Here is an 11,873-nt window from a genome sequence, read left to right on the forward strand (position 1 = left end):
TCTCTCTCTCTCTCTCTCTCTCTCTCTCTCTCTCTCTCTCTCTCTCTCTCTCTCTCTCTATCTCTCTCTCTCTCTCTCTCTCTCTCTCTCTCTCTCTCTCTCTCTCTCTCTCTCTCTCTCTTTTTTTTTTCTTTAAACACATGTTCAGTACATTAGTACATGGCAATATTATTTTTTCTAAGCTAAAGTTCCCCCGACTGTTGGGAGCTATTTTAAAGCTTCTGCCGAGGTTACAATTATATACAAGTTTATACTAATTATTTGCAAGCACTTACATTTACGCTTTTTATGGTGGGTGTAGGAGTAGCCACCTGTGGGACGCAACCTTCATCTGCTGAGTGGACAGTTGTGTCACGTCTACATCAGCAGTGTGGTTGTTCCACCACACCACCGCTGTGATGGAGAAGGCACGTTGGTGGGTGCTGGAGCGGGCCATTGGCACTTCCAGGAGGGAGGCGTTGCTCAGCACCGTTCTCGTGCTGCTCTCAGACGTCCTCCAGGTAGCCCTCAGGTCCGTCAGGTGGGGCACTAGGCCCACTTGTGCCTTGTGTAGCACCGTCAGGGCAGCGACGCGGCGATGGTGCTCCAGGCTGTCCAGCTGGTTCGTGGCTGCACCTGCCCGTCGCTCGTGTGGTTGTTGTTGTTGTTGTCGCTGTCTCTCCCACTGGCTCGGTCGGTGGTGCTGGGTGCCGTTGATGAGGCCTTCAGCCCTCCTCTGCACCTTGTCTAGCAGGTTGAGGTGGCAGCAGGCGCTGGCCATCCAGGTGAGCAGTGCATACTCCATCACTGGACGGACTTGTGCCTTATAGAGGGTGTTCAGACCTTCAGCGTCGAGGAGGTTCTTCATGCGGCGCAGGAGGTTCACCTTCTGGGAGGCTTTATGCGCCACCCTTTCAAGGTGACGGTCGAACTGCAGCTGAGAGTCCACCTCCACGCCCAGGATGTCGATGCTGGACTGCAGAGGGATGGTGTCGTTCCCGAATCTCAGTCTGCCGTGGAGTTGCCTCGCGTCCTTCCAAGAACGTGATATTACCATGGCCTGGGTTTTGTCAGGGGCAAACCTGACTTGTCATCTCTTTCCCCAGGCCATTATGTCTGCCAACTGTCTGTTGACGGACTCTATCACGTCCTGGGCTTCCTCCCTCTTGTATGTTCTGGAGAGGGTGCAGTCGTTGGCGTAGGCGCTTGCTGCCGGGATGGTTTGCAGGAGGCCGTTAAAGTATATGTTCCACAGAATAGGTCCAAGGACGGACCCCTGTGGAACGGAGGCCTCCACCGGGAAGCTGGTCGAGGTGCTTCCGTTGACTGCTACGCGGAGGCTCCTGCCTAACAGGTAGTTTGAGAGCAGGCACAGCAGGTCCCCCGTGATGCCTAGTTGCTGTAGCTTCGCCGTCAGACTGCGGTGCCAAACGGAGTCGAACGCGCCAGCTATATCGAGGGCAATCACGAGAGAAGGGTGGCCGTCATCAAGGGCGTCATGCCAGGACTTTGAGAGGAGAAGGAGGAGGTCGGAGGTAGAGCGGCCCTTCCGAAAACCAAACTGCTTCGGTGACTGCAGGTGGTCTTCCTCGAGGAAGGATGTCAATTGCTCCCCGATGATCCTCTCAAATATCTTGCTGATGATTGGGAGGAGTGATATTGGCCTGTAATTGCCTGGCTCAGACCTGGATTTTTTCTTGTGTACGGGTGTGACTCTGGCCTCCTTCCACTGTGCAGGCCACACCCCGCTCTGCAGGCATCGCCGGAAGATCTGGGCGAGGGGGGTGGTGAGCTCATCGGAGCATCGCCGCAGTAAGTATGGACTCATGCTGTCAGGGCCTGGCGCCTTCCTGGTGTTGACACCCCTCAGATGTCTCCTGACAGCGTCCTCAGAGATTAGCACGCTCTCTAGTCTTGAGGCGATGAGTTGGGGGAGGGTGGGCGGCTGCCTGTCTGGTTCCTGGGTTGTCATCTTTTGACTGAAGTGACAGGCCAGCAGGTCAGCCTTTTCCCGGCTGGTGATGGCCAGGTCTCCGTCAGGTTTCCTCAGGGGCGGGATACGTTCCTGGGGGTGAGGCCTTGCTGTTCCTTCACCAGCCCCCACCACTGTTTCGGGTCGGTTTGGTTAGAGGACAGCTTTCTCCTCCTGTCAGCATCCCACCTTTCTTTTGCCCACTTTGCTGTCCTCGTCATATTTTTGCAGGCTCGTCTGTGTTGGGCCTTATTTTCCTGTGTGGGGTGTCTTTTATATCGTGTCCAGGCCTTATGTTTCCTTTCGGCTGCAACACGGCACCTGTACCCGAACCAAGGCTGGTCTTTTGGGCTGGTTGAGTAGGTGCAGTAGGGGACGTGTTGCTGCTGGACAGTGTTGAGGACATTGGTGAGGGCGGAGACGTCATGCTGTGGGTCACCGTTAAGGACTGTGCCCCATGCAGTCGCTGCCAGGGCCTGCCTTGCAGCCGTCCAGTCCGCATGGTCCCATAGCCAGATGACTCGCTGGTGTTCCTCTTCAAGTGCTGGGGCCAGGCTGATGGTGGTGAGTACGGTGTTGTGGTCGGAACTGCCCACACGGTCAAGTGGGCAGCACAGCACGCAGTCACTCGGCAGGTCTGTGAGCACAGGGTCCAGGGAGCCTCTACGGTGATGTGTCGGGAACTCAACATGGTTATACAATATATGCACCACTGTAAGCTCGGTGAAGGACCCCCCCCCCCCCCTCTCTCTCTCTCTCTCTCTCTCTCTCTCTCTCTCTCTCTCTCTCTCTCTCTCTCTCTCTCTCTCTCTCTCTCTCTCTCTCTCTCTCTCTCTCTCTCTCTCTCTCTCTCTCTCTCTCTCTCTCTCTCTCTCTCTCTCTCTCTCTCTCTCTCTCTCTCTCTCTCTCTCTCTCTCTCTCTCTCTCTCTCTCTCTCTCTCTCTCTCTCTCTCTCTCTCTCTCTCTCTCTCTCTCTCTCTCTCTCTCTCTCTCTCTCTCTCTCTCTCTCTCTCTCTCTCTCTCTCTCTCTCTCTCTCTCTCTCTCTCTCTCTCTCTCTCTCTCTCTCTCTCTCTCTCTCTCTCTCTCTCTCTCTCTCTCTCTCTCTCTCTCTCTCTCTCTCTCTCTCTCTCTCTCTCTCTCTTTCTCTTTCTCTTTCTCTCTCTCTCTCTCTCTCTCTCTCTCTCTCTCTCTCTCTCTCTCTCTCTCTCTCTCTCTCTCTCTCTCTCTCTCTCTCTCTCTCTCTTTTTTTTTTACCAAGCTTCAAGATAACCTAAGAGTCCTTAGTTTCAATGCGCGTAGCCTAAGAAACAAGTTTGATGAACTGCGATGTCTTGCTCTGACAGAAAACTTTGATGTAATTGCTATAACCGAAACATTTATCGACACCACTAATATTGATTTAAGTTCCGAATACAACATAGATGGCTACAGATTCTTCAACAATGATCGTGTAAACTGTAGAGGGGGTGGTGTCGCCCTTTTTGTCAAAAGCTACTTGCAACCCACTGACAAAACACCAAGAAACAGTAACGTTGAACATTTGTGCGTGCGAGTAAACACTGCAAAAGTCAATTTAAATATATCTGTCACTTACAGGCCTCCGGGGCAATCACTCGATGCCGGTCTTGAAATGTACAGCGTCTTAAGGCAGTCACTTAATAACAGCGACTCACTGATGCTAGGAGACTTTAACCTCCCCCATATCGACTGGGCGACACTGTCGGGTACAGAAGGTGAGTCCCACAGAATGATCGAATTTCTAGAGGAAAATTATCTAAGCCAAATGGTTTCTGAACCAACTCGACAAAATAATATACTTGACCTTGTTATAGCGACCCAAGATAACCTAGTCAGTAATGTCACGGTAGGAGAACACCTCGGTTCCTGCGATCATAAACTAATGCGCGTTGACATTAGAGCTCAAACATCGGTGACTGAAAATAAAGTAAAGGTGCCCAATTTCAAAGAGCCAACCGTAGAAATCCGGCGAAAACTAATAGATATGCAACTATCAGATGGCGGCAATGTAGAGGGCCTGGCTAAGCTTTAAAATCACTTACTCACTCAGCAGGACACATTTGTCCCCTTGTGCGAGAAGCGAATTAACACTAATAAAAGTCCACCTTGGTTTAATAGCAAAATTAAACACTCAGTCAAGGAGAGAAAATTGTCTTACAGGTTAAAGAAAGAGCAAAGCACGCCCGAAAACATTAGACTTTACAATGATGCCAGGCGACGAATAAACAGATTAGTGCGTCAGGCAAAGCGTAGATATGAAGAAAATATTGCAGCCAACTGTAAAAATAATCCGAAATCCTTCTTCAGTTACATAAACAACAGAAAGGTGATCAGAAGTGGAATTGGACCTTTAACAAACAGCGATGGTGCACTAGTGACTGACAGCCAACACGTTGCAAACCTTTTAAACAATTACTTTTCCTCGGTGTTTAATAATAACAGTCCTCCTGCCACCACCACCAACACCAGTACTAATGTAAATCCCGAGCATGCATTGTCTAACTTTGAAATAAAACCCGATGAAGTCCTTAAAGCCCTCAAATCACTTAAAACAAATAAAAGTCTTGGACCTGACAAAGTATATCCAACTCTGCTGAAAGAAACAAAGAGCGAAATACTCTCCTCCCTCACAACCGTATTCAATATGTCCTTGCGACAAGGCATCGTCCCTTCAGATTGGAAAAAGGCTAACGTGACACCGATTTTTAAGAAAGGAGACAAAAAAGTACCAGGTAATTACAGGCCCATTAGTCTAACTTCGGTTGTAGGTAAGTTACTTGAGGGCATGATTAGAGACAAAATTGTGAGTTACCTTGAAAGCCACTCATTGATTGGGGACTCACAACATGGCTTCCGAAACAAAAGATCCTGCCTATCAAACCTATTAACCTTTTATAACGACCTCTTCACTGTTTATGACGTAACCAAATCAGTGGACGTAGTCTATCTTGATTTCCAGAAAGCGTTTGATAAAGTCCCGCATCATAAACTACTTTACAAATTAAAGCAAATAGGTATTGACGGTCAAGTAAACCAATGGATCGCGAATTGGTTGAGCAACAGACAACAAAGAGTAGTGATTGACGGATTTAACTCAGAGTGGGCGCCTGTCACTAGTGGCGTCCCTTAGGGCTCGGTTCTTGGCCCAGTGCTCTTCATTATTTACATCAACGATGTGGATGTTAGACTCAATAACCGCATTAGTAAATTTGCAGACGACACAAAGATTGGTAACTCGGTTCTGACTGACGAAGACAGGCAAAGCCTCCAAGAGGATTTGCACAAAATTTCAGCTTGGTCGGATAGATGGGAGATGCCCTTTAATGTAGACAAGTGCCAGGTCCTTCAAGTTGGAACGAGGAATAAGAAGTTCGAATACGAAATGCGCGGCATTAAACTCAAAAGCGTTCAATGCGTCAAGGACTTGGGGGTCAAAATCGCGTCAAACCTCAAATTCTCACAGCAATGCATCGATGCAGCAAATAAAGCGAACAGAATGTTGGGCTTCATTAAAAGAAACTTTGTATTCAAGAATAAAGATGTAATACTCCTGCTCTACAACAGTTTAGTCAGACCCCACTTGGAATATGCGGTACAGTTTTGGTCTCCCCACCATGCAAAGGATATTGCTAAATTAGAAGGTGTTCAGCGTCGGGCAACGAAAATGATCCCTTCCTTGCGCAACAAATCCTACGAAGAAAGGCTTTCTACCCTTAACATGTTCTCTCTTGAGAAGCGTCGCCTCCGAGGAAAACTGATCGAATGTTTTAAAATACTTAATGGTTTCACGAATGTAGACAGATCAACATTGTTTATGATCGATGACACTTTGCGCACGAGGAACAATGGTGTAAAACTCAGATGTAGACAAGTAAATTCAGACTGCACCAAATTTTTCTTCACCAACGTTGTAGTGCGAGAATGGAATAAGCTTCCACCATCAGTGGTCCAGTGTAACACGATTGACTCCTTCAAAAATAAGCTCGACCGTCACTTCCTTCAACTTAATATCAACTAGAGTAGAAATGCAACGTTTTGGAGTCTTCTGATTAATGTAAAATCACTTAGGTTTAAGGACAGACCACCAAGTCTGGACCATGGGGTCTGTGTGGTCTGATTTTCTATGTAAGTCTATGTAAGTCTCTCTCAACACACACACAGAGCACATCTTATCCCCTGGAAAGTTTAGTTGGCAGTTAATCCTCCACCCAGCAGAAAAGGAAAAAGTTCAGTGATACAAACCTATTGTGTCACGAAATTGACTGCCATCCTTCCTCACGCCCTCCAAAATGAACAACCAGTTTGATGTAGGTATTCCTTCGGGACCTGCTGGGCTGAGCTTTACCAGTAGCTTCGTTATGATGGAGTATAACTCTGATTTCATTTGTAAATCTGTTCAGAAATCTAAAGCATCATTATGCTTCTTGGAAGGCAGATTTCATGCAGAATATGGTTAGTTTATTTACCTGATAATTTCACCAGATATTGAAAAGGCTTTGTTGTGTGATGCATGGACATTCTTTGAAATGTTGAAAATCTTGGAAATACTCTTGAAAGTAGCAGGAGGGAGTGCCAGAACAGGGAGAGATGGAGACTTCTGCCGCAGTCACCCCCTGGAGGGAAGTTCCCATGAAGGAACAGGGCGTCGGAGATATAGATAGATAGATAGATACTCATGGAGATTTGTCTTTCTGTGTCACCTTGCCCTGAAAAATTGGAATTCATTGAATGGCCAGGATATCAATATGCAGGTCAAGGTTCAGTCAGCTGACTGTTGCATAAAAACAACTTGTAATAAGAAAATTTTACTTTATAGATATTGAGGAAAGTAATCTGATGGTACAAGCACACTCCTGTAGCATGTGTACTTATTCACTTAGTTGTACATACGTACCCAGTTAACCTTCTCTCTCTTTTTTTTTTTTTTTTTTTTTTTTTTTTTTTTTGCTGGTCATAGTACTTGTAGGCTCTTATGAGGGGCCTGGTGTATGGCCACAGGCTGTAACTGGCAAGAGCAAATTCTACTTTTAAGTGGCTGCCATGGTATATGACTTGCTCAGCTCATGTTGCTGCCCCCCCCTCCCAGTTCTCTTAACCAAAGTTGCTGAAGTTGGGGTTGCTTGAAAATCTGGACAGCATGTGGGTGATCTTCCACCACTTGGTGATGGTTGGAAGTTGTCAGTGTCTTGTGGTGGGACTTGGAACCCAGGTCCTCAGGATCACTACATCTGTGCCCTGACCACTCGGCCACTCTTTTTAGGTGCTGGGTGCTGAGGCTGTCTTGAGGGGCCTCTTCAATGGCCCCAGACCGTTAGTGGTGCAGGTAAAGTTTATTTATAGCGGCTGCCATGATGCATGACTCGTGCCTGGCCCACGCTGCACCCCAGTGCTCCCCTTGACCGAAGTTGCTGAAGTTAAGGTTGATTGAAGGTCTCAGCAGCATATAGGTAATCTTCTGCCTCTCGATGATGGTTTGAAAACTCATTGTGTTTTGATGGGACTCAAACCTAGTCCACGCTAGGTCCTTGGGCTCACCACACCCACATGCTGACCACTCGGCCACCACTTCCCCAGATACTGATATACTTGTAGTGAAACATGTTTAACTGCTCAGAAGTGTCTGATATCCATATGCTGACTTATTAAAGCTCAACTTTTTAAGTTTTCACAGCATGTTTTAACAATCATTCCAGCAATTTAATGTTTCCCTCGATTTCAACAGATAAAGGGCTACCCTCCATTCATTGTGCGTGGCAAGAATTATAAAGTAGCAAAGACTGCAGCTGCAAAAAGAGGACTTAGGATGCTTAAGAAGAAAGAAAAGGAACTGAATACTGAAGGAGAAAGAAAAGGATGAGGCACTTAAGCTGTTTCACAATGATTGTGTATGAAGTCATTCTTTGGTTTTAAGGAACAATAACATTTGTTGTAACCTAAGGACTAAGAATGCACGTCTATATTACGTTGCCTGTTGTAAGAGGTGATTTAAAGGGATGTAGGTTTTATCTCACAGGAACCTCTCCCTTCAAATGTTTTAATCTCGAACACTTGCCAGAATCTTATAGCAAAGTGCATAGTGTTGTTTTTATAATGAAAGATAGTTGTTCTTTTATTTTCTTATGTAATCATTAAACAAAGACAAACAAAGATCAGTAAGAAACCAGGTATATATATATATATATATATATATATATATATATATATATATATATATATATATATATATATATATATATATATATCAGTGGTGGGCACCGATCACTTATTTGCTGTTCCGATCCCCGATCATCCAATCAGTTTGGGCAACTGATCCGATTCCGATCATCCGATCATTTTTTAAGTACTGCTGTTCCGATCACCATTCCGATCATCTGATCATTAAAATTTTTAATAATTACTATTGTTTTTTAAATAATAATTACAAGAAACACCTATTTTAGGCATTCTTTAAATAATAATTTCAAATAAGTAATAACTTAATTATTTGCTTATAAATATCTTTATTTTTCCTTTCTTTTGGTATATAGGACATGGTACAGAAGAAAATGTTATCTTAACTTCTTAGTTTAGGCATTTATTTTAGTCTACTCTTTTTATTCAATTTCTGAAAGTATGAAAAAGGAATTATGTTCACTATTTTAACTTTTGTTTGAAGTTGATTTAGATTTTTGACAAACATTTTTCAACTTTTTAATATTTTATCATCGATATCTAGGAAATATTTTTTACTATTCTATAAAAAATGAGCGATAGTGATCATTAATCTCCTATCCTTCCTGATTAAATAGCTTTCTGAATAAAAGATATTGGTCCATAAATAAATTAGTTACAAGAAGAACATAAGCTGAAATCTCCGTCCTAGGAGATTTCAATGTTCACCACCAGCTTTGGCTTTCATCCTCTTTCACTGACCATCCTGGTGAACAAGCCTACAACTTTGCTATCCTCAACGACCTAGAGCAGTTGGTCCAGCACCCTACACGTATTCCCGACCGTCTTGGAGATCGGCCCAACATTCTAGACCTCTTCCTTACCTCAAACCCTTCTGCTTATTCTGTCAAACTGTTCTCTCCATTGGGCTCCTCTGATCACAATCTTATTTCTGCATCCTGTCCTATCGCTCCTGTACACCCTCTGGACCCACCGAAGAGGCGATGCTTCTGGCATTTTGCTTCAGCTCGGTGGGATGACCTGAGGATGTACTTTTCCGATTTCCCGTGGAATGATTATTGCTTCCAGGATAGAGACCCCTCTGTGTGTGCTCAGTGCATCACAGAGGTGATTGTCTCTGGAATGGAGGCATACATTCCTCGTTCTTTCTCTACTCCTCACGCTAAAAAGCCTTGGTTTAATCACGCTTGTTCTCGTGCTGTCAATGATAGAGAGGTAGCTCACAAAAGGTACCAGAGCCTTCAAACTAATGCTAATTATGAACTTTACATTTCTGCCCGAAATCGTGCCAAATCTATTCTCCGACTAACAAAAAATTCTTTCATTAATAGAAAATGTCAAAACCTTGCTTTCTCTAACTCTTCCCGTGACTTCTGGCATCTAGCCAAAAACATCTCCTCCAACTTCACTTCTTCATCTTTCCCTCCACTCCTCAGTCCTGACGGCAACACTGCCGTCTCATCTATCTCTAAGGCTGAACTCTTCTCTCAAACTTTTTCTAAAAACTCCACTCTGGACGATTCTGGGCATATTCCTCCTACTCATCCCCTCTCTGACTCCTTTATGCCTGTTATAAAGATTCTTCAAAATGATGTTTTCTATGCCCTCTCTGGCCTCAATCCTCAGAAGGCTTATGGACCTGATGGAGTGCCTCCTATTGTCCTTAAAAACTGTGCCTCCATGCTGTCACCCTGCCTGGTCAAACTCTTTCGCCTCTGCCTGTCAACATCTACCTTTCCCTCTTGCTGGAAGTATGCCTTCATGCAGCCTGTGCCTAAGAAGGGTGACCGCTCCAATCCCTCAAACTACCGTCCTATAGCTTTACTTTCTTGTCTATCTAAAGCTTTTGAATCAATCCTTAGCCGGAAGATTCAAAAGCACCTTTCCACTTCTAACCTTCTATCTGATCGCCAGTATGGGTTCCGCAAGGGGCGTTCTACTGGTGATCTCCTAGCCTTCTTAACTGACTCTTGGTCATCCTCTCTTAGCCGTTTCGGTGAAACTTTTGCTATTGCGCTGGACATATCAAAAGCTTTTGATAGGGTCTGGCACAAATCTTTGCTTTCTAAACTACCCTCCTACGGTTTCTATCCTTCTCTCTGTACCTTTATCTCCAGTTTCCTTTCTGACCGTTCTATTTCTGCCGTGGTAGACGGTCACTGTTCTTCCCCTAAATCTATTAACAGTGGTGTCCCACAGGGTTCTGTCCTATCTCCCACTCTTTTTCTGTTGTTCATTGATGATCTTTCCAAAACGAACTGTCCTATCCATTCCTACGCCGATGATTCCACTCTGCATTACTCAACTTCTTTTAATAGAACACCCACCCTTCAGGAACTTAACGACTCAAGGCTGGAGGCTGCAGGGCTTAGCCTCAGACCTTACTATTATTTCTGATTGGGGAAAGAAGAACCTGGTGTCCTTCAACGCCTCAAAAACACAGCTTCTCCACCTATCCACTCGACACAATCTTCCAAACAACTATCCCCTATTCTTTGACAACACCCAGCTATCACCTTCCTCAACACTAAACATCCTCGGTCTATCCTTAACTCAAAATCTCAACTGGAAACTTCATATCTCATCTCTTACTAAATCAGCTTCCTCGAGGCTGGGCGTTCTGTACCGTCTCCGCCAGTTCTTCTCCCCTGCACAGTTGCTGTCCATATACAGGGGCCTTGTCCGCCCTCGTATGGAGTATGCATCTCATGTGTGGGGGGGCTCCACTCACACAGCTCTTTTGGACAGAGTGGAGGCTAAGGCTCTTCGTCTCATCAGCTCTCCTCCTCGTACTGATAGTCTTCTACCTCTTAAATTCCGCCGCAGTGTTGCCTCTCTTTCTATCTTCTATCGATATTTCCACGCTGACTGCTCTTCTGAACTTGCTAACTGCATGCCTCCCCCCCTCCCGCGGCCCCGCTGCACTCGACTTTCTACTCATGCTCATCCCTATACTGTCCAAACCCCTTATGCAAGAGTTAACCAGCATCTTCACTCTTTCATCCCTCACGCTGGTAAACTCTGGAACACTCTTCCTTCATCTGTATTTCCTCCTGCCTACGACTTGAACTCTTTCAAGAGGAGGGTATCAGGACACCTCTCCTCCTGTATTTGATCTTCCTTTCGGCCACCTCTTTTGTTTTACTTTAGGAGCAGCGAGTAGCGGGCTTTTTTTTTATTATTGTTTTCTTTTTTTGTTGCCCTTGAGCTGCCTCCTTTGTTGTAAAAAAAATAAATAAATAAATAAAAAATAAGGTTTTGATTTTAAGTGAGCCGGTGTTGTGTCATCTACCATCCACGTATCCTAAGACATCCCATCCTGATCTGCACATGTGCGGAACCCGATGTTTACATACACAGTGTTAATATCGTAGTTTGTCCAGGAAGATGGCGGCAAGACAGCATGGCAACTTTTATGGGAAAATGGTCAAATTCAAGAATGACATGGCCCCCATAATTCAGATAGCCTACCATTAAATGGAGAGAATCCGAGAAACATGACCATCATTCAGAAGAGAGTGTAGGTTATCTCATTTATCACATATACTGACATACAAAGGGTGTAGGTTATCTCATTTATCACATTTACCGACATACAAGGGGTGTAGGTTATCTCATTTATCACATTTACCAACATACAAGGGTTTCAGGTTATCTCACTTATCACATTTACCGACATACAAGGGGTGCAGGTTATCTCATTTATCACATTTACCGACAGTTCCTCCCTCG

General features: G+C 45.1%; 1 protein-coding gene across 1 annotated transcript in view; it reads left to right on the forward strand.

Annotated features, from left to right (window-relative positions):
* LOC127003988 (endoribonuclease Dicer-like) overlaps positions 1–11,397 on the forward strand; it is a 44,878-nt gene extending 33,481 nt beyond the window's left edge. Inside the window, 1 exon segment of the mRNA XM_050871074.1 lies at positions 7,693–11,397. Coding sequence (XP_050727031.1) covers positions 7,693–7,827 — 135 coding nt within the window. The 3' untranslated portion in view covers positions 7,828–11,397.
* Positions 11,398–11,873: the final 476 nt, after the last annotated feature.

Source organism: Eriocheir sinensis, chromosome 27 (assembly GCF_024679095.1).
Source record: "Eriocheir sinensis breed Jianghai 21 chromosome 27, ASM2467909v1, whole genome shotgun sequence".
Taxonomy (NCBI): Eukaryota; Metazoa; Arthropoda; class Malacostraca; order Decapoda; family Varunidae; genus Eriocheir; species Eriocheir sinensis.